The sequence below is a fragment of the Grampus griseus genome, assembly GCF_964374135.1.
Source record: "Grampus griseus genome assembly, chromosome: 2".
Lineage (NCBI taxonomy): Eukaryota > Metazoa > Chordata > Mammalia > Artiodactyla > Delphinidae > Grampus > Grampus griseus.
The window spans coordinates 15773798-15798265 of record NC_139018.1 but is presented as its reverse complement, the minus strand read 5'-3'; the positions used below and the strand labels follow the sequence as shown (position 1 = coordinate 15798265).

General features: G+C 36.8%; 1 protein-coding gene across 1 annotated transcript in view; it reads right to left on the bottom strand.

The window, feature by feature from the left end:
• GALC (galactosylceramidase) overlaps window positions 1–24468 on the bottom strand; it is a gene marked incomplete at its 5' end in the record, with an annotated part of 59388 nt that overhangs the window by 4896 nt on the left and 30024 nt on the right. Inside the window, 9 exons of the mRNA XM_082648577.1 lie at window positions 1375–1451; window positions 2883–3046; window positions 7191–7371; window positions 8382–8532; window positions 10595–10681; window positions 11397–11486; window positions 16646–16773; window positions 18415–18539; window positions 19472–19627. Coding sequence (XP_082504703.1) covers window positions 1375–1451; window positions 2883–3046; window positions 7191–7371; window positions 8382–8532; window positions 10595–10681; window positions 11397–11486; window positions 16646–16773; window positions 18415–18539; window positions 19472–19627 — 1159 coding nt within the window. The remainder of the gene's footprint in view (window positions 1–1374; window positions 1452–2882; window positions 3047–7190; window positions 7372–8381; window positions 8533–10594; window positions 10682–11396; window positions 11487–16645; window positions 16774–18414; window positions 18540–19471; window positions 19628–24468) is intronic.

Below are 24468 nucleotides of genomic sequence, written 5' to 3'. Positions count from 1 at the left end.
ACATAAAAGCAATGAAAAAAAGTGAAATATATGACAGTAGCAAAGTTTAAAACTTCTATTCACGAAATATACCATAAGCAAATTGAAATACATGTGACAGAATAGAAGCAAATATTTGTGACACATATAACAGACGAGTTACTACCCAGAATATATAATAAATTCATACAAATCCATCAGAAAAAGACAACACAATAGGAAAATGAGGAAAGAGTGTGAATGGGTAACTTCAGAGAAGAAAAAACACAAACAGCCAATAAACATAGTAAGATGTGCAACCTCCCTAATTATCAAGGAAATAAAAATCATGTCTATTAATTTGAAAAAAATCTTTAAAATCAGTAATATCAAATATTATTATAACTGCTATAAAAATTGATATAGTTTGGCTAGCAATAGGGGCAGGATCTGTTAAAATTTAAAATCCAATTCTAAGACCTAGTATCTGCCTAAACAAATAACAGCACATGTGTACTGTTATTTGTTCCAGCAGGAACCACCTCACACCAAAGGCACATAAAAGATGCCTCCCCTCTATCTGCAGGTAAGCCAGCCCTTACTGCCTCAGTTCACTGCAATAGGGAAGAACTAGGAACGAGGTTACGCCCATCAAGTGTGGTTTTAGTTATATAAACTGTATCACACCCAAACTGGATTTTCAGTAACTATTGTTACTGCCAGAAAAATTAGTACTGTCAATTTTGGTGGTTGAGTAAGAGAAGAGAACGAGTTCAAAAAGTTATTTGAATTCCATGTTTTATCTCTATTGTAACCTAAAGAAAATTATGACAGGACTGTTGGCAGAGAGCAGTATATTATACAGAAGAATTTCTCTACACAGTATCCCGTGGAAGCATGTCAATCAATAGCTCATGATCAACCAATAATTCTGACAAATATTTTTAGATTTCCATGATACTACCATCAATCTGGTATCATCTCTGACAAAGAGTCATGGAAACTAACTTCTAAAAAAGTGTGCTTATAGCTGAAAACCAAATCATTCTTAACCATCAAAAAATAAATTTATGTGACTTTGCTTATACCTATTAGCTCCAATAAGAATCTTGGTTTAAGAAAACTTGAAAAAAAAATTGTTCAATTATTGATTCTGCCAATTACTCCTGCGTTTAAAAAACAAAACAAAACAAAACAAAATACTGGGGGTGATAAAGTCAGCTGCTGATGGTTCTCGGGTGGGTTTACCCAGACACACACTATCATCCCAGGGACTGGTGGTTTGCTGGTATCACGGCAGACTCTCTGCCTATTTTCCACTATTTATCATACTTTCCCCCTTTGATAACAGAAAACGTTAGAAAAGCACAAGAAAAGAATATTTTTACCTCAGGCATTCTGATCAGCAATACTTACATTAATAGTTAAAGTGAGTGTATACCATTTTTTTGCTGTAACGTCAGCATGTCCTGAAGTATATATGATCCATCCAGCTGTAACACAAAGAGATTATCCCAGTTGATGTATTTTTAGAATCTAAATCACAGAATCCCATAACTCAGTGGGGGTTCTTAGGCGCATTTGTATGTAGTAAAGTCAGCCTTAATAAAGATCGACATTTCCATACCTACAATTGATTTAAAACAAAACATCCTTCATTCAGGCATCCATCCAGCATGCAGAGAGATCCTACTCTGAGCCATATGTGAGCTCACAAGAGAAGGAGCAAAATAAACTTATAAACCAAGCATGGTACAATGACGCACTAGCGTGTATAGTTCAGGTCTGCATGTACACCTGATTGGACTGAATATGAAGGATAAGGAGGAAGAGTCAAAACCTACCATAAGATTTCCAGCTAGTGTACCTGGCTACATGGTAATAGCACTCGCTGAGAATGAGAGAGAAAATAATAAGCTAATTTTTGAATGTATTATATTTGAATGCCTGAGAGAAAGCCAGGATGAGATGTCCAGTGTGCAGTTTAAGACACAGAGCAGTGGGGACTGAAGTCAGAGATTTAAATCCCTAGTTCCAATTCTGCCACTACCTCATTTTGAGACCTTGGATAAAGCAATTAACTTCTCTGGCACTCTCTTTTGGATTGGAAAATGCAAGGTACCTTCCAGATCAGTCATGCTATGATTATGCAATTCCTATTCTAATGTCCTCATTACCCACTCCCTCTTTAATTTTTATTTTATTATTGGAGCCCTTTTCACCTTAGGAAGAGGCATAGGGGAACAAACTGTAGGAGAAAAGATTTTTTATTAATGCAGGATGAAAGTCAAGAGACTATGAATCAAGAAGAGTCACCACCAATAAGGTGTAGTTTCAACAGAGCGGTGTTGGACCCAAACCACTTGGAGGACCCAAACCAAGGTGAAGAGGATGGGATTCAACTTGAACGGATTCTAAGCACCTATTCTGGATAAAATACTATTCTACATAAGACAAGGACTGTTAAGATGAATGAGAAAAGTCCAGCTGTTTTCAAATTATTGACTAAATTAAGAAATAGGAATTCTCCATCTTAAACAAATCAATCCTTCCTTTTGTATTTCCATAAGCACACCAGCAACATTCTTATAGTCTTGCTTTTAGTTATAGTGTTTCCTGAGTATTCTCTCCCTACTACTACCACCACACCCCAATCTCTGGTAATCCTACTCTGACAGCCTAGCTCAACTCTACAATAGCCGATAAGCTTTGAACAATTTTCTCTTTCACTGAGCTGCCTCTGTCTGTACTAATTAACACTATAATTCTGAATCGTTTGGCGTTTGCTTACACGTGTTGAATCTCTTCTCAATTAGATGTTCGAACACGATGAGGTATAAAGCTCCTTCATTACTACCATAAGTAACAGACAGATACAGCAACATATCATATAGTAACCATGTGCTATAGAAGAAGCCACTTACCTAGATCACCTGTAACTCTGTAGGTTCCATTTGCAAAAATCCAGAAGAAAACTCCCCTGGCACTTCTAATCAAAATGCCACCTTTATTCACTCTTCCAGCAATGAACACACCTCCCTTCTCAGGGGTCTCTAGGTACACATCACACTTTATAGTCAAATTGGACCTGCAAAATCAAAGTGTTAGTGCTTTTAATTATGTCATTTCAAATGTAGCACAAATGGCTCTTTTCACAGTCACATGCTTCCAAACTTCTAATCAAGGTATGTGATTTGCTAAGTCCACACTTATACCAGGGATGGGCTTCATTGATGATGGTTTCAAGTTTTACATGATGGAAGTCAAGTCATTTCATTGCCTCTTTTAATGACTTACTGTTGGAAAATAATATTTACTGTTTTCAAGCTTCTTAAGAATATATTTCCTGTCTTTCTATAATAAAATAACTTCTCATTCTAAGAATATAAGGAGAAGCCATTTTTTCTAGGAATACGTAAAAGATAAGTTTCCACATCATTCTGAACAAAAAGGTTTATTACATTTCCATCAGCAAAGAGAAGCAGTGGAGACTGCTAGGAACCTCTGGGAGAACAAAAGCTGCTTTTGAGGCTAATTTTTACATTTAACCCTAACAAGACACAGTCAACTCTATGTTGATTCTACAGTAGGGCTTTTCACACTTGAGCAGTATTGAAATCACCCTGGAGGGCTTATTCAGTTCAGTCTGCAGGCCCCACCCCTCCGATTCAGTAGGTCTAGGGTGGGCCCCTTGAGTGTGCATGTCTAACAAATTGCCAGGTGATGCTGATGCTTCTGGTCCAGGAATCTCACTTGGAGGACCGTTTTCCCCTACAGAGTACCTAAGTCTGTGCAGAGGCAGTAAAACCCTGGTTTTGGTATCACTGACAGGAGATCAAAGGACAAGAAAGGTTCGGCCAACCAGGAACTACCAGAGCTTTAACAATGACATCTCCTCCAGGCTTCCTTTTACAAATGCTACCGGATTCCTTCTGCAATGAAATAACCACCCCAATCCAATACGACCTCTGAAAATAATTCCCCTCCCACTCAAATTCTAAGTGCAAATGGAAAAGAATTAGAAAGCTTGCACACAGTCATGTAATAAAGCAAGCAATTTATCTAAAATAAAACTAAGAATGCCAAGAAATATATTTTGGAAATGGGGAGAAATTATGTGACTTTTACATTTCTCAGAGTTTCCTGTCAGTGAATTTTGCACAGTGAAATTTTACTTTGTAAAAGAAAACATAAAAAAGAAGCACCTACAGCAGGTACACAACCATCAGGAAAATCTACATTTAATCATTTAATTAAAGCTCGGCTACTTTACGGGAAAATCAAATGCCAAGTAACTAAAGCCCAGTCTCTCTTGTATGTCCTCCCACAGCAGAGGGAGTTTTTCTCTCTGTAGATTATCACCAGCATGAACCCACCAAGGATCAGCCTTGTTCCTTACATCCCCTACCTCCCTGCTGGCTCATCAGAAGTTTGAAAGTGCTACAGATCCTGTCAGCACCAAAAACTTATTCTATTTAGAGGTAGAGTGAGAGAAGATCAAACGTTTTCCTTTTATACATTACAGTCCAGAATAAGTGATTCTTGCATCACAGCTTACAGGCAATTTTACAGATAATGAATAAAATAGAATAAAAGTTTGGTTTAGTCTTCCACAGCCATAATCTCTTGGAAGTGCTGAGAGAACAAAAACCAGCCAACATAATTAAGCAAATTTGATCAAAAGGATGCAGAATTCAGGTCTGTGCAGCGAAAGGTAATTTTGTGATTGTCCTCAGATCCCAACCAAAGCTTACTAACAAGATGGAAGTCTTTAACAGCTTTGGTAAAGCCTACCATTTATAGTCAAATTACTGTGCTGATACTTAACTAAATCTAAATATGAAAGAAGGTCTGTCCTAAACACAGTTCTAAGAACTGATGGCACTGTGCGCACATAGAGCCGATTTACTAGAACAGCACTATGGATAAACTCCACTAACTTACTAACTTTCCCTTTCCTCCTCTCAGAAAGAAGACAATGATTAAAACAAGGCTGTGAGGTATAGTCCAAGAGCATGGGCTACAGCACCAAACAGACCTGGCCTCTTGCCCTGGTTCTGGAATTTAAAAGTATGGGATCTTGAACAAATCTCACCCCAAAGCCTCAGTTTCCCAGTCTATAAGGTTAAGAGGATGCTACCTTTGCCAAAACGTAGCTATGGGAAGCTCATATCAGTGTTTAGTGTTACCCAGTTTTCATTCTCTCCTTTCCCTGCAATAAATGGGCATCACAGACAGAGAACAGAAATGAACATGGGATGTGTGTACATCTCTAAACAGATCTGGCTCCCTTGAATCCAGGATAGGATAATGGGAAATAACACAAAATAAATAGGATGAGACCAAATTTTAAAAGATCTTGGAAGTCAGGCATAGAAGTGCAGATCTGGTTCAGTAGCAGGAAAGAGTCACTGCATATTCTTTTTTTTTTTTTTTTTGCGGTACGCGGGCCTCTCACTGCTGTGGCCTCTCCCGTTGCGGAGCACAGGCTCTGGACGCGCAGGCTCAGCGGCCATGGCTCACGGGCCTAGCCGCTCCGCCACATGTGGGATCTTCCCAGACCGGGGTACGAACCCGCGTCCCCTGCATCGGTAGGCGGACTCTCAACCACTGCGCCACCAGGGAAGCCCCACTGCATATTCTTGAGCAGTGAAAGAACATGATGAAAGCAGGGCTTAAGAAAGACAAAAATAGTCCTTTCTTGACATGCATAATTGCCATTTCCTGGTTCTTTTTCTTTCAGAATATGTCACTCCTTCCTTCTCTCCCCACTTTCCCCCATCCTCCTCTTCACCTCCTTACACACTGCAATAGTAAAGACTGAGTATTGCTATTTAAATACTGCAAAACCTTCAAAGGTATGAAGAGCTTTGTTTAATCTGTAGGCGGTGCTCTACGTCATTTCTCTACTACAATGAAAGAGTCTCCCAGTTTTTCTGGAGTCCCAGCCAGAAACAATAGATTTGGGGTTCAGAGAGAGCCCTATGTAGTGTTCATGAGCGTGGGGGATATGGGTTGTCACAGAAACTTAAAGGTTTTCTATGGTGGCTGGCTTCCAGACCAGTGATCAAAATAACAGGGACCATCCCTTAGACAATTAAACACAGCCACCTGTCTTACTGTAAGACCATTAGTAACAAATGACGAAATCACAAACCCCGCTGACATGACCAGAATGTCCAGATAAAGTGTCTGGTACAGAGATGTTGGGATAAACAGTATTTCTGTTGTATAAGAAGATAAGCCATTGAAGTTATTCTAAATTAGGCAAGAATTCTTTACTCTACCCCCAGTAACTCTCCAAGGAGCTGTAAGGGTTCTAGAAGCTCTGGATAGGAGTTTCTTAAGACTTACTATCTGAGCTTGGGACTAGAACTGGGATTTATAACAGGGAGTAAGGCAATACAGAAAGGATAGAGACTTTCTGCAGCATTCTACAGATAAACAATTCAAAGTTCTTTTCCAAATTATCTTCCCTTCCCTGCCCAATTTCCAAGCTACAGATATGGCTATTTGGTGACTTGACATTAATAGTTACTATCACTAAGCCTGAAATGCTTGTGTTTTATGTTTCACAGTAGCATTATACTAGTTAAAAGAAAAAATAGAAAAGAAACACCTAAAACAGTTATAATTAGTCAGTACACTGGAATTCCATAACTGACTTCTCAGTTTTGCTTTGGCCATTATATTTTAAGTGAAGAATAAATACATCTTCTCTCTTTATCAAATGCCTAAATAAAAGAGTGGAATTCTCTAGCCAACTAAAAGCTGATTTGCTTTTTACTGTTGCCATCTACTGTCACCTGGTAAATAGATTTTCCACAAAAGCTAAAACAATGTAATTCAAGTATGAATCCAGCAGGTGGCAACACCATTTCAACAAATCAACTCTCCAGCAAAAACAAAAACTTAAAAAACAACACGCAAATCACAAAGTCTGCTTATAAATAAATCTTAAATTATCACTGGGTCCAAAAGTCCTCAATTTTTATATTAAAATCAATCTGATCCTGCAACAATTACTATTAAATTGGGCAAATCTGAGGGAAGGACACTTAGGCAATAAAACAATTGGCTGGTTTATGGCCACCACGATATTCAACAATTATAACACACCTATTAGGTTCTTGGACAGAAGAACTGTTGAAAAGTCCTGGCTTCAGAATGTACCTGACAACATCACAAGGTTATTGCAGCCAGATCTACATAAGGATGTCAATTTTACATACCATTTGTAATCTCCTATAATACTGATGGTGTTGAATGCATCAGCAGCCCAAGTGATGGGCCTTTGATTGAGAACCTGGCGCAGCGTGAAGCGATGCTCTCCAGGGTCTTCAATATTCATAAAGTATTCAAATACACCAGTCTGATCAGCAAAATTCGGAGCTTCACTAAAAAATGGGTAATCTGTTCAGAACACAATAAATTCTTTGTTTAGTATCAAATCTTACAGAATCTCTCCTCTCTGATATTTTCTGGTCCATTTTGATATACTTTTGAAAAGTTTTAAATAAGTAAATGATACTTATAAACAGTCAAAGTTTAGGGTTTAGGTTACTAAAGAGCTATTGACTTTTACATCATCTTTATTAAGTATCAATGTGATCAGTTTGACCTACAGACTTTACATACTTAATCCATGCAACTGCTTAAGAGGAAAGATCATGAGTTGTGGAATAAGCAGACCTGGGTTCGGATTCTAGCTCAGTCGGTTCCCCAGGCAAGTTGCTTAACGGCCCTGACTTACCAAGTTTTCAGCTTCTCAGAGGTACGAAAGCAGTATGCATTCAGCAGAAACTGTACCTCAACTTCTGAATTTTGATCAGGATGCCCTCCTGTGATGCCGGGTAGTGGCAGCAGGCTGCAGTGAGCCACACTTCCATCAGCCACGCAATCACGAGGGTGAACAACAGATACACTCAGAGCCATTCTGTACCCAGACAACCACTTTGCTTTTCACTTTCAGTACAGTCATCAATAAACAACACGACATATGCCACACCTCATTAGGCTTCGTGTTAGATGATTTTGCCCAACTGCAGGCTCACGTAAGTTTTCTGAGCACATGTAAGGTAGGCTAGACTGAGTTATGAGGTTTGGTATTTTTGACTTATGATATTTTCAACTTACGATGGGTTTATCAGGACCTAACCCCACCGAAAGTTGAGTAAGATCTGTATAACTTTCATTCCAACAATAACCTCTACATTTTTTCTGGCACTGAAACTTACAGGACCCTCAAGTTGCGATTTATCTTGAAGTAACACAAAAATTAGTTCCCGTTTACCACGTAGAGATTTAGAGCTAAATTAATGTAGTTCTCACAACCACTCCATCAGGCACCGGTTTGACAGGTAGGAATCTATCCACTACTGCTGAAATTGGAAACCAAGTTAAGCTTTAGTACAAAAACTTACCGACATTGAAGTCATCCTTATAGACACAGGGAAAGGGCTGGGACTTCGGAGGCAGCAGATAACTGCCTTTGCTGCCGGTGGTGAGCGTGGTGAGTGTGAACAGCTCGTCCTCTTGCAGTTCCAGCGTGAAGCTGCCACCGCTGTCTAGGAGCTGAGAAAGAAACGATGCTGTGTTCAGGCCAAGTGCTTTGGCTCATCTCATTTGGGTCAAATAGCTTTTTAAAAAATAAGCTTAAGATAAGCCAAACTCATTTCTTTTAGAATTTCCTAACTACTTGTGAAGGACACACTCAATATCAAGGCCCTTGGAATCATTTTTCTTAAGTTATTTATAAGATTTTATACAATTAAACATTCTAGAAAGGATATTAAAAGAATTTCTTTTCACAGAAGGAAGAAGGACTAGATGATCCCCAAATCTATTTCCATTACTCTGTCTTTTCCATTAGACTGTACTATCCTTAACACCTGTGTATAATTCAATACACGCAACTAAGAGATCTGCTTATTTATTTTTTAGGACTTTGCTAAGGTAGAAAAATCCATAAAATCTTATTGTTGACTCAGCTGTTAAACACAGAAAACGTTTACTATATAAAAAAAGTCCTACTCATTACATGTTCAATACGTATTTCAATTAACAAATTACATTTAGGTCACATTTATGACCTTGGCATATAAAGCCATAATCTCTTCATCTATAGAATGAGGGGAAGAAAACATACTTCATAGGGCTATTGTGAGGATTAAATGAGAAAATGTTTATAAAGTTCTAAGCTCAGTGAGTGACCTACGAGAAACCTTCCCTACATCATAGGTGTCCTATGGTAAAAGCAGGCCTCTGAAGACACTGAAGTCCTTTGCATAATTGTCACAGGCGCTAAACATTACGTCCACTTTATGAAACCTGAGTAGCTCTTTTTTTCTACTTTATATTAGAGGTTTATATCATACCTTTGCTTTAATAAATTGTTGGTCAGATCTATGAAATATCTAATACCATATTCTGGCTTAGGAAGAACTCCAAATGATATTATTTTTCCTATGGGGAAAATCAGTTTTATTATGCTATTTCTAGCAATGTGTTGTGCAAAAATTAGAGACTATTCCTTTTTTCAAATTTAATATACAGTGGGCGTTCAGTTATTGATACTGACTAGTTGAGTCACAGAACTTTAATAATTACCATAAAAAGTAGCAGATTTGTGTCAGTTAGGTGAAGCGATGTGCTTGCATGGGCCAATTCATTCTTTGAAACATTTACTCATGAGAAACCACCATTTGCTAAGCTCTACACTAGGCACCTGGGACAAAAAAGGTATAAAAGGCTGGGACCCAATCCTCGAGGCATCCAATGTAGTTGGGAAAGTGTTTACTAGGTAAGTACATATCCCTAGGTGGCTATGACCTAAGACTGGTGGGGAAGGCTTCAGAGGAAGCAACACTTGGGCTGAGTCTTGAAGGATGACAATGATATGAACAGAAGGCATTCTAGGACAAAGAAAAGGCATGTGCAAAGTCACAGAAGTAATTAACTTGGCATGCCATGCTCTGAAAAATGCAAGATGTTTAGACTGTGAGGAAAGGTCAGTTTAGTAGGACATGCATCTAGAAAGGAAAGCAGTCTTTTACCTCATGAGGTGATAACGTGGGTCACACGCCACACTAAGGAACGTGAACTTATAGGAAAAATCACTAAGGCATTTGAGCAGGGACTGACAAAAATCAGATCTGCATTTAGATGCATCATTCTGGTAGTAGTGTGATGGGTGGCGGGGAGTCTGAGAAAACAAGAGATAGTTCCCGAAATCTGAGAGAGACATAATGAGGAACTGAAACAAGCAGTAGCCGTGGGAATGGAAAATAAGGAGTGGGTAGGAGAGATATGTGGGTGATATTGTCTATACTTGGTCACTGATGGTACGCAAAGGGTGAGTGGGAATGACAGTCTCAAATGAGACTCAAATTTCTGACGAGCAACCAAGTGATGGTTGCTACCATTCACCAAGACAAACTAAATACCAAGAACAAACACATCTACCGAACCATACTGCCTTGAAGAGGACTTCTATTTAAAAGAATGGGGGCAAACTTTACCTCTATTATGCTTCAGCCATAAAATCAGTTATGAAATTAAAAATTAATTCATTAATCAAATTTCTGTTCCCTTTACTGTTGCAATGCTCACACTATAGGAATTGATTTAAAACTACCCATAGAGAATCCAGTTGTTTGAAAAGAAATCTCTCCGATGGTTTTCCAAGTTTGGTATACCACACCTGCAGCTCCGGTATTTCACTCTAAGGAGGAAACACAAAGAAAGCATAGTTGAGTGATTCATAATCTCCTCTTTGAGGATTTCTAAAATCTGTACCAGCAAGAATGAATCAATGACAAGGTGCATTCTATTTCTATTTACCAAAGATCCACCTCAAATCTTAAATAGTAAACATTTTGAAAGTAGGAAGACATTATTCAAGCAAATACTTTATTTCTTAAAAATACTGCAGATTTTGGGCAAATGTTCAAAAAGATTTTAGTGTCTTTGCTTCAAAAATACTCATTATTATACCTACGTAAAAAGTTCTTTAAGAATTTTCTGGCATTAAAAAACAATTCTTACACGATTAGTAGAAAGAGCACTGTATTTCTGTATTCAAATCTAACAATAGGTAGAAATAACAAGAATCTTGTCTCTTTTTTTTGTACAGAGTACTGTAAAGATCAATGTTTGAAAGTTCCCTCAACTGCACAAATGATGCTCTACCAAAAAGAACAACTTTCTTGCAAGTGACCTTTGTTAGGATTCTTCAGAACCACAAAGAGCATTACCTCCTAGTGGCTTCTGTATGTTTGACCAAAACTAGTCAGCAGACATAAGACACCAAGGCATTTACCCATTCATATGCAAACTCTTAATCACTTGTAAGACTTCACTTAAGAACTGCTAGCCCGTGATAAAATATATAAATTCTCAAATCAAAATCAAAATAAAAGTTCCACTTATTTACTCACAAAAGAACCCTTAAGGCTGAAGGTAGCAAATTGTCGTGAAACATTGAAATAGGGAAGAAGTGGCCGTATACACATGGAATGTTTATGACTCTGAGTAGGAAAAAAAAAAAAAAAAAGAATCATGTAAGTTATCCGAATGATATACAAGCCATTTGGGGGGGAAAAAACAAACAGACATTTAATGCCTATAGATTAACAGAAATGACACATAATAGGTGACAAATAACAGTTTATTTCAAACTTTTAAAGACATTTTTCTTAAAAACCTTTATTGAATGTCTATTGTGTGTATGCCTAGTCAAAGTAAAACTCAATGGCATTTTGACTGAATCAAACTTTGAATTCCAGTCATTCGATGGCACACAGATTAACTTTTATGTTCTGTTTTCCAAGTAATATACATCAAAACAAAAGTAAATCTTGGGACATTTTCACTGAAAAGGCATCTCACCTATATACAACCTTCAAATACACAACTGAGGTCAGCTAAATACATATAACAAATCTCACTGCCAGCAACATTTTTTTCAAAATAATCAGTACAATGGGCTGGGATCAAAAGAAGTCTGAGACATCATCCCGACTTTAGGGGATTCAACAATCACAGAGGACTTACAATATAAGGTTCTGGGACAGGCTTTGTGGGAAAATTTTAAATTACAATTACAGTTAGAGATTTCAATACCTTTCCTCAATAACTGATATACCACTAGACAGAAGATCAACAAAGACACAGGTGATTTGAACAACACTACCAAGTAACTTGCCTGGACTGACATCTATAGATCACTTCATCCAGCAATTGCAGAATGCATATTCCTGTCAAGTGCACAGGGAACATTTACTGAAGTACACCATATTCTTAGCCATAAAAGAAGTCTCCATAAATTCAAAAAGATTCAAGTCACAGAAAGTCTGTTCTCTGACCACAATAAAACTAAATCAGAAATGAATAACAAAAATCTCTGGAAAAATTCCAAAATATTTAGAAACTAAATAACAAATTTCTAAATAATTCATGCCTCAAAGAAAAAAAGTAAAATAAAAGGTGAAATTAGAAAGAATTTTGAGCTGTATGAAAAGCAAAACACAACACATCAGGATTTGTGGGATGCCAATAAAAGAGTAGTTAGAAAAAAATGTATAGCACTGAACACCTAGATTAGAAATGAAGAAAGGGTTTGAGACTTTAGCTTAAGATACTAGGAAAAGAAGAGCAAATTAAAACCAAAGTAAGCATAGGGTATGTATGGGATTAAGAGACACGAACTACTATGTATAAAATAGATAAGCAGCAAGGATATACTGTACAACACAGGAAAATATAGACATTATTTTTTAATAATTTTAAAGGGAGCATAATTATAAAAATACTGAATCACTATGCTGTGCATCTGAAGCTAATATAATATTGTAAATTGACTACATTTCAATAAAAAAATTTAATTAAATTTAAAAAAAGTAAGCAGAGGAAAGAAAATAATAGAGATGAAAGGATAAATCAAACAAAAACCAGAAAAACAAGAGAGAATAATTGAGAAACCAAAAGTTGACTCTTTGAGAAGATTAACAGAATTGAATAAACTTCTAGCCAGACTAATCAAGAAATCAGGATAAAAAGAAAACACAAATTGCAATTATGAACATTAAGAAAGGTGACATCAATACAGAGTATATAGATACTAAAAGAATAGTGGGGAATAATATCAATAACTGTGCCCAGAAATTTAACAACTTAAAAAGACAAATTTCTTTGAAGACACAAAAACCCAGTGCTCAATGAAAAAGACATGGACAAACTGAATAGCCCGATATCTGTAAAGGAAGTTGAAACTGTAGTTAAAAAGTGTCCCACAGAGAAAATTGTGGTCCCAGATAGATGGCTTTACTGGGAAATTCAAGTCAACCTGGGAGCTTTGCTCAAACAGGAAGTAAGAGCTAAGGCAGAGTTGTAAACTGCCTGCCTGAGTATTGAGGCATGCCCCAACTGTACACACAGAGCCCATCAGCAAAGGCTGGGACACTTGCTAGTTCCAAACATAAGGAAATCTGTACAGTCATGATCTGACCACTAAGATAATTGAGCAGAGGCTTCAGTGGCCACAAACGATAAAGCTAACAAACTACAGAATTTGTTCAGGAAAGTCACAAAGCAAATAAACAGCAACAACCACAACAAAGAGCAACAACCACAAATACCAGATAGGAGGAAGAATCTGATCTCCAGAGTCTCCATGCTATTTTATGTAATGTGTCTAGTTTTCAACAAATCATTATGAGATTTGCAGAGAACCAGGAAAGAAAGGCCCATACACAGGCATAAGAGCAGTTGACAGAAACTATGTCTGAGAAACCCTAGTCGTTGCTTATTAGATATTAGACTTCCTAGACAAAGACATTAAATCAGGTATTTAAATATGTTCAAAACACTGAATGAATAATGAATAAAGGAGAGATCTGCTTCCAGAATGGCAACGGGAGGAGCTCCATGAACCTGCTCCGAGTGAACCTGATGAAAACTATTTAAATAATAATTACAATAAAGTCTCTGGAAATGGTCCTAAGGCCATGCAACAAATATAGAAACATTTATTCAATAAAATCTACTAAAACTCATGGCATTTAAACCATGATCGACTCCCTCCCTGTCCCTCTCAGCCTAGAGTGACAGAAACTCCATGCCAAGTAGGTACAGCCAAGAACACAGGGTTCCCTCCCTCCCAGCTCCCAGATGAAGACAACAATATCTTCGTGAGAGAAACAGAATATCAGCATTTCTCACCCCCCTTCCCCTCAGCTACTTGATGCTGAGGACAAGTAGCCATGAGTGTGGCCAAGAGGCTGAGGGTTCCCTTCCTCTGTCCAGGTTCCATTCACAGACTCACCTTAAACAAGGCACACTGAGAATATGGGGGTTCCAAACCCCCACCCAGCACCATACTCCTAAATCAGAGGTGTCACTAAGAGAGAAACACACCCTTGTCCCCATCCCCAACTCCAAGCTTCAGCTCAGGGATTTTGTCCAGGGAGAGAGACAGGTTATAAAACAAAGAGTTCAGAAAGTCTCCCCAAAGAAATTGATTGTACTTAATGCAGAGCATGGGGAAGTTCAAGAGTAAGGGTGCTCTTAAAAATAATGGAAGTTTTGGTGGCAAGCAAATAAAAAGAGACTGTCAGCTTCATTAGATGCATAAGCTAAACCACTGCCCAGCTATTTTGACAGGGAGAACCACAAAAAAAGAAAGCTAAGAAGAACCCTCCTGATGTCAGAATAAACCTAAAACACTAACCTCAAAATCCACCTCTGCAAATAAGCTGGAATTTAATTGGATCAGCTTATGGAGCAATTTAAGCCCCTGAGCATTGCTGAAAACAATAGAGCAATCCACCAGTAATCAGTGAGGCAATAACAGAGAGGTGCACCTGCCCAAAGCTGCACTGTCTAAGAAGCAACATTTGAGGCCTCTCAGTGTGGGGGAGGGGGTGGGTGGAGGGAATAAACTTCACTAAATTTCTCCAGCCAATCACTAAGCAAACAAGCAAGCAAACAACAAACCCCAGGAAAGGAGGGAATCAGTACCCAGCATTACCACAATATATTATATAAAAGGTCTGGCTTTCAACATAAAATTAGGAGACATTCAAAGAAACAGAAAAGTGTGGCCCATACACAAAAACTAGGCAACAGAAACCACCTGTGAGAGCAACCAGATGCTGGATTTAACAGTTGAAGACTTCAAAGTAACCAATATAAATACATTTAAAGAACTAAAGGAAACAAGGCTTAGAGAAGTAAAGGAAGATATAATCACAATGTCTCATCAAGCAGACAATATCAATTAAGTGACAAAAAAATTTTAAAAGAACCAAATGGAAATTCTGAAATTGAAAAATATAATAACTGAAATGAAAAATTCACTAGAGGGGTCAACAGTAGATTTGAAATAGCAGATGAATTAGAGGATTTGAAAACAATCGATAGAAATTGTGCAACCTGAGGAACTGAGGGGAAAAAAAAAACAAAGGATAAAGAATAATGAACAGAACCTCAGAGAAATGTGGGATACCATTAAGTACACCAACATATATACAATGGGACAGTAGAAAACAGTGGAGAGAGAAAGGAGCAGAAAATATATTCAAAGAAAAGTATCTGAAAACTTTACAAATTTGATGAAAAACATTAATCTACAGATCCAAGAGGCTCAACAAACTCCAGGAGGAATAAATACAAAGAGATGCACATACAGACACCCAGTAAAAATGCTGAAAGTCAAAGAAAAGAAGAAAATCTTGAAAGGAACAAGATCATTTACAAGGGAACCTCAATAAGATTAATAGTTGGTTTATCACCAGAAACAATGGAAGACAGCACATTCAAGGAAAAACTGTCAGCCTAGAATTTTATATTAAGCAAAACTACCTTTTGAAAAATGAATATCTCACTGGAATGCAGTTAATAGAAATCTGAAGTAGACTCGAATAAGTCAAGATTTCTACACTAAATCCTGGAACAACCACTTAAGAAAATAACTCACTAAAATATAGTAAAAAAAAAATTAAAAGAATTTAAATATTACATCACAAAATATTGACTTACTGCAAAAGAAAACAGTAACAGAAGAATAGATAAACCAAAATAATGAGATGTATAGAAACTAAAAAGTAAGCTGAAAGATGTAAATCCAACTATATCAATATTAACATTAAATGTAAATAGATTAAGCAATTGAATCAAAAGGTCAGACTAAATATTTCAAAAAGCAAGATCCAACTATATGCTGTCAAAAAGAAAGACAACTTAGATTCAAAGAAACAAACAGAGGAGGTTGGATCAAGATGGTGGAGTAGGAGGATGTGGAGCTCACCTCCCCCCACAAACGTGTCAAAAGTACATCTACCTGTGGAACAATTCTCAAAGAAAACTAACTAGGAACTGGCAGAAGAACTTCTATACAATCAAAGCTGCAAGAAGGATCTCCACGTAACTGGGTAGAATGGCAAAAAAGGCATAAGGTTGGGTCCTCCACCCCTGGAAGGGATCTGAAAGGAAGAGAAGGTTTGCTCTCAACCTGGAGAGTGAGTAGGTCAAGCCACAGACTGGCTGTCCCAGTCCTGGGATCCTATGCAGAGGAGAATAGCTCCCCTGTTTTCTTTTTTTTTTTTAAGAAGGTGTTCAGTTGTGTTTTATGCTATATTTTCCAATACTAACAAAGTGAATTAATCCAATAAAAACAACAAAGAATTACCATAGTTTCAACGATGATGGTGAGGTTACCTAAGCCATCCGTCAGAGCTACATAGCTTCCTCCTTTTTCTAAATGGCCAACTGTCTTCAGGTAATACCAACCTGGTTGAGTAAACTGAGTGGTATGAGCTATAGACAAGCAGAGAAAGACCCAAATAAGATTAAACTATGATAATAGGATTCCGTCAAAAAATAAAAAGTTGTTTACTGATTTGAGTCTGAAAGAAAACAGAACATGCCACCCCAAAATGTGCCACTTTAGCACGTGGATTATTTTGAGCTGATGGCAATCAAGACCTAGCAGACAAAAGAAAAACTTCTCTCTCTTTTAACTGCCTGAAAGAATTTAGATAGGGGACCTGGCACAGAAAGACAGCTACTACCAGAGACAACTTTGTATCTGAAAGATTCACCTGCATGGCAGGGCAAACATCTGCTCTTCTCTTCCTATGAACTGTCTTCCTCCCCTTTGAAGCTCCAGGTCCCTATCCCATTCCTTAGCTCAGGATGGCATTATAAACCTCAACTGCCTGACTGCAAATTTGAGTCTCTTTTTTTTTTTTTTTTTTTTTTTTTTGCAGTATGCAGGCCTCTCACTGTTGTGACCTCTCCCGTTGCAGAGCACAGGCTCTGGACGTGCAGGCTCAGTGGCCATGGCTCACGGGCCTAGCTGCTCCGCGGCATGTAGGATCTTCCCGGACCGGGGCACAAACCCGTGTCCCCTGCATCGGCAGGCGGACTCTCAACCACTGTGCCACCAGGGAAGCCCTAGTCTCATATTTTTATGTACAAAATTAAATGTGTTTTTTTTCCTGGTGATCTGTCTTATAGCCATTTAATTATTAGATTAGCCAAAGAACCTAGGAGGGTAGAAGGAAAACTTCTCCACCCCAAGTCTGATTGAGTCTAACAGCCATTTTCTATTTTGGAGAAGAATATTCACCAGTCTCATGTTTCAACTTCTAGTTAAATGGTACAATTATGGGAATATTCTTAGAATGACTGGTGAAAATAAATGAACCACACTCTGTCAGTTCAAGACTACTGAGTAGATCTTTTTTAACCAAGAGTAAAAAATAAAGTTATCCCCTCCCAACTTTTGATGATCTCTATTTAACCCATCCTAATATAACTACAAAGAATATGGTTTTTAAAAAGTTAACAAAATATTCCAAAAACTAAGCTTTATGGTTTAAAACAAGTTTATTTCCACAATATGTATTTATTGGGCACCTCCAAAGTTGGTCCTGAAAATGTACTGAGCAATATTCCTTGTCCATTTTGGGAGGTTAACTGTGTTAATTGACACAATTAACCAGTGACAAAATTAGAAAAGTACATTAGTTCACATAGATAATGTGGGACCAACTATTTCAACATTTAAGGGGTTAACCAACCAGGATATACAAATCCAACTTAATATTTCCATATTTTTGAAATAACAACCTGAGTTTAGTATAATGTCATGGTTACATAATGTCATGACTACAAAACTCTGAGAAAAATATATCAACTAAAAAAAAGCCTGGTCTTAGAATAACTGAGAATGGAATACAGAAAGTAGTCTAGTTATAGAATAATTGAGAATGGAATACAGTTACCCAAAAGGTTCTTACAAAACACTATGACAAATCTTGCTTGAAACAGAGACACACTTAAAACTAACACACACACACACATACACAGTGTTCATATAATCCCCTCTAAGTGTTTTCTGCTTTGTCTCTTAGAGAGTAAGTTAGGGATTGAGAGATGGAATCTGAACCATACCTGATATCCAGATAGGAGCTTCTACTACATAGTGCCCGCTCCATGGCTCCTGAGCAGTCATCAGTCCACAACGCCCATATGGCAACTGTTCATAGTAACTAGCCACCAAATTCCAAGCAATTGTGCTAAAAGATTTGTTTGATTAAAATGAAACACCAAAGCAGCTTGTAATAAAAATGTAAATATCTACAAGCCTATAGTAAAAAAGACCTTATCAGAGTTTACACAAACATATGTAAATGACAAAAAATTACCACCCAAAACAAGAAAACATAAGTTGCCTAAAGTTCACCCACATTTTGAAAAATCAAGTATTGGATGCATCTAAATATTTTTAATGGTGAATCATATAATAAAAAATACAAATGTACATGAGGTGTACAGTTTTACTGACGAATGGTGTAACCAGAAGATGAATCATGACCTACCAGTACCAGACATGTCACAAATGTGAGTCAAATACAAATAAAGGCTTTATCCATACTTGCTTTCCTTTTGACGGTCAGCATTCTAAATGCCCCAGTTTCAAGACATAATTTTATGAACTTCACTCTGAGCTGTTGCAAAGTTTTACAAATGAGAACTCTTAGAGTCAGACTGCCAGGGTTCAAATGATGGTGTAGGCAAATACGGTAAGGGTTCCCCAGAGGAAGAGAACCAGACATAACTTTCTTGACATAAGAGAAGCCATTTTAGGCCTAAGCCATTTTGTGATCTAAGCCTGGCCACAATGCTTGCCCTTACAGAACAGTCTCAGTAGTAAGTGATTTTAAGGGAATAAAAGAACATAAGAACAAACAGCTATTATCAGGCCAGGGAGATAACCATATCTGAGACAATATATCAGACCCCAAATAAGCTCTATTACTTGCAGCTTCTTGCTTTTTTTTTTTTTTTTGAGTTGACACAGCTTAGGTATAGATGAAGGAAATAAGGCAAATGTTTAAAATCATTGCATTTAGGTTGTGAGACTACGGAAGTCCATTGTACTTTTTTCTACTTATCGTGTTTTGAAATTTTTCAAAATAAAAACCTTTAAAAGTTTCTAATAACTTACGCAGTCATGTAGCCATTGATATAATTCTGATTCAATATGCGACCCCAGCAGCCTGCACCCACATCACTATTTAAAGTGCTAAAATCTTCAGAAGACCAAAGTTTCTTCTCAGTCAACCTAGCATCCTTTACTGTACGGGTCCCAGGGTAATGAGCTCTGGAAAAGAAAGGGTGGGAGAAAATGTAAAAAGGTCAGAACATGGCACTTATATCTATTTATTGAGTGAATAAAAATACACATCTTCTCCAAGATTTCTATTTTAAAATAATGGGCAGCTTCCAGGTTGCTGTCAGACTGTAAGCATCCTCTTCCCACTCTGTGTCTCAGAACACCCTTAGAATGAGATAAACCTATAACACACAGAATGGGAAGGAAGACAGCAATGGATGAGAAATTTCTTTCTGGAAACCATAACATGGAGGGAAGGATGTTGACAGGTAGAGGCAGCAGAAGAGGCCTAGAACACTCCAAAGATGAATGAGGTGGAGACAGGATTCAGACTTCCCAGGGGAAACAGAGAGCTTGGACAGTAGGAAGGAAGGAGTAAGAAAGAAACGAAAAATAAGACTAATGGGTCTATTATGTAATGTAGTATCTCCTCCCCTGCTCCCACTCCTTGTAGACAGAGAGGCATTTATTGTTTATTCCCAGGCAAAAACAAAAACACTAAAACAAACAAAAATGCACAGAGAATTCTTCTTTGAATAACAAGAATAGATCTTGGGAAAACTAGAAGTTATTATCCCAGAGCAGTGTGGTTCTCAACTTGAATGCTTTTTGCCTGGTGGAGAAGGGCAGGGCAGGATTTGCTACTGGCATCTACTGAGTAGAGGCCAGAGATACTGCTAAACATCCTGTAACACCCGTGACAGGTCCCAACAACAAAGGATTGTCCAGTGAAAAGTATCAGTAGTGCAGAGGTTGAGAAACCCTGCCCCAGACTAATGAACCCCTCTCTTGTTCTAGCATTTGAGAGGAGTCAGCCTAAATATAAATGTATATTTATTGTTCTAAGAGTAAAATACTGCCATAATGATGATTGTGGAAGTGACTGATTATTGAATATAAAAACAATTAAGAAATTTCAAATGGAAAATAGAAAACAGACCAACAGTTAGTATAAGAATTAGAGAGCACATGAACCAAATAACTTTAGGGACAAGAATGTATACTTTCTAGGCCAACAACTATTTACAAATAAATTAACAATAATACAAGCAGAATAACAGAGATTGGATTATATCATAATTCTAATCTTTGTGGTTTGGTGTAGTAGTATTCATAACATTAAAAGAATGATTGTGAAAACCTTTAGTTTTTACTTATTTAATCCATTTAGATCATGAATCTTTTAAGAAAAAAATATCCTACTTGGGAATTAATTATACTAGTAAAGACGAATTAAGGCACAACATTAATTTGGCATTCCAGGATTTTATAAGGAAGAAATGGATAAATAATAAAGAATATAAAGAATTAGGGAAAAAATGAGATTCCACCAAGGTTTTGTTGAGTCACTGAACTCAGTTGAAAACAGGCATCTATTCAGTATTGTAAACATATACAACAGAGACCCCAAGAGCAAGCCAGCACCTAACAGGGTTAAGAAATTATTGTTCTGGTACTACAATTCCCAACTTGGATAATCTGACTACTATTCTTTGAAATTATATAATTTTAATAAACTTTTACATTTTAGATTTATTCTATATCCCAGAACTTCATTCTATGGTCATGATATTTGATTTTGACACCTCAACCAAATACTATTTTTAAGACTCATCTAGTTATCACTCAGCCAAATGTATATTTGGTGTGTCTCTGGTAAAAAAGTACTTATATAAAAAAAATAGCCTGGAAAATAATATGCCATTATGTTATTAATGATCTCTAGATATTTAGATTTTGAGTAAGTTCTAACTCTATCTTTATGGTTTTCTACATTTTCCAAATTTTCTATAATGAGCATGCACTATTTTTAAAATCTAAAAAAGTATCTCTTTTAAAGTTACAGAAATAGGTATCATATCCCTCATTCAAAAAACAATGAAACTGTTACATTTTAAACCTGATTGATTTATCAAATGATCTGAGAAAAGAGGGGCAGAACTGATACTAAAATCCAGGTCTCTCCCAATGTCCAGATCCATAGTTCAACAAAATGTATAAGTTCTTTAAGAATATAATTTTTAAATGCATATAATTAGGCAAAAACATCTCTATCATTTCATGGCATGATTTTTCAAACTTTAAATGACAAGATTAAAATCAATGAAAGTAAACCAAGGTTTATCCTAACAGAAAAATATATGTGTATTAAAAGAAAAATAGAACTTATGAATGAGGTGGACCATGGTAGCCCACTTTCTGAAACTCCCCCAGTACTCCTCCTGAAACCAAACAGACCAACCTGATGACAGAAAGTAAAAACCCACAGACAATATCTGCATCAAATCTAGGTGACAGGAAATCCCCAGGAGCCTTGCAGCATCAGGACTGGCCAGGATCAACAGACAGAATATGGAAACAGTGGAAGTGAAAGGGGACTAACAGGTGCTCACCACCCCCCAGCAGCAGACTCTATCCTGAATGGAAGAATTGAGAACAACTGGCTAAAGTGAAAATGTCTTTACAGGCTTGAAATTGGGGCCAAGTGCCAAAAACAGTAAATTCACTAAGAGATCAAACACAATACTGTGACAGTTTAAACCAGATTTGTCCAATAGAAATACAATGTGAAGTATACAGATAACTTTACATCTTCCAGTAGCTACATTTTTTAAAAAGCAGAAGAGAAATTTTAATTATATACTGTTTAACCCAATATATCCAAAATATTATCATTCAACATAAAATCAATATAAAAATTATTAATAACTTACTTTTTTATATTACATCTCTAAATTCCAGTGCATACTTTACACTTATAACATACCTAAAATCAGACTAGCCATATTTCAAGTGCTCCATAAACACAAGTGGCTAGTGGTTACCATATTGGGCAATACAAGCTTAAACCCTTAACTATTTCAGAAATAGGTAGCAAACAATCCTTTCTGCAATGGTAGAGTCTCACCATAAGAATAAGCTGCTTAAATTAGAATCCAAATTGAATAAGACAGGAACACTTAGGATGAGGGAGAGACAACATTTACACAGTAGGGAGAATGGGGCCCAGAGGAAGCAGACCCCAGAAAGTACTGTAACTGCAAAACAAAAATCTGCAAACATAGCGCAGGTCAAGCACAACATGAATGGGGCAGGGAGGCATACTCTTTCTATGGAGATGGGAGCCACAGAATAAACATCTCCTGAACAAAATTCCATTGTACGGCAAGAGCCAAAAATTGGAAACAATCCAAATGACCTTTAACAAAGACTAGATGGATAAATTGTGTTATATTCCTACAATTGAATTCGAAACAGTAATTAAAATCAGCATGACTTAATCTTATAAATATAGTGTTGACCAAAACAACAGATACTCTAAGATGCCGTTTAAATAGTTTTTAAACAGGAAAAATTAGTCTATGATGATAGAGGTCAGATTAGTAGTTGCCTTTGGTGCAAAATGAGAGGCTACTGCTTAGAAAGATTTCCAAGAGGAGAGCTTCACAGATACTGATAATTTTCTATTTCCTGACCTAGGTGGTAGTTGTATAGGTATGTTCACTTTATGATAATTCATTAAGCTATACTCTTATGATCTTCTATATGTATGTATGTGTGTGTGTTTGTATGTTATACTTAATAATTTGTAAGGAAATGAAATTATTAGACAACAGAGGTATATAAAACTAAAGTGAGAGAATTACAGAATAATTATTTTAAAAAGAAAAAGCATTTTAGAAATGAAGACTAAAGTAGAAGGAACACAGATTAGACACTGTCTAATAAATAAAGAGATTAAAAAAATTTGAGAGAAATATAGAATAAAGACAATATGCAAAGGAGATCCAATATGTGTAACTGGGCTTTCTACAAAGAAAACCAAAGTAATGGAGCAGGATGATTATTTAAATTAAGATTTAAGTAAAACTTACTGAAAAAAGAAAATACTGAAATATAGATATTCAAAGGGTGCACAATACTTACTGGGAAATGGTAAACAGTATAAAAGTACTAGACTCTAAAGTTAAGGAGAAATATTCTTTGGACATACCAGAATTATGCCAAGTTATTTATCAGAAAAAATAAGTCTGGCATCAGAATTCTCAACAGCAACATTTTATGTAAGTAACCAATGGAGCAAATTTTATGATACTCAAGAGTTAAGAAAATATGAGTCAAGGATTTTATACCCAGCCAAACTGTCCTTTGAGTCTAAAGGCCACAGATATATAGTAATAAACATGTAAAAGTTCAAGAAATATTGTTTCCATTAGCACTTTCTGAGAAATATAGCAGATATTATGCTTCTGACACTCAAGAGACTAAAGGAGATACTTCAGTAAAAGACTTACAGGTGAGCACTGAATATGCTTAACAGTAGAGCTTGACTAAAAGAAAGGGTAATTAAATAGTATATAAACATTACATTTTCTAATAATGTATAACTAATATAGTTGACACAAAATAAGAGGAAAGAAAGTGAAATGTAAACTAAGTTTGCCAGTTAGCTGGGAGTAAAAGATTACAACTTGCAGCTGACAAATCAAGATCATACAAGCTTATGCTCATGTAAGAGCACAAAGATTAAGAAACTCTGGTAATTAAAATTCCATTGTAGGAGAGAGGGGGAGGAAGAAGTGGTTATAAAATAATTTTAATATTAATTACAGTAAACGAATAGACAATATCTAAATAGAGAGAGAACCAAGATTATTAATATAGAGCAGATCTCAACTTCAGCACTACTGATATTTTGGCTGGATAATTCTTTGTTGTGGGGGAGTTATCCTGTGCATTGGAGGATGCTGAGAAGCAACCCTGGCCCCCACCCATCAGATGCCAGTAGCACCTACGCCAGTGACAGTCAAAAATATTTTCAGTTATTG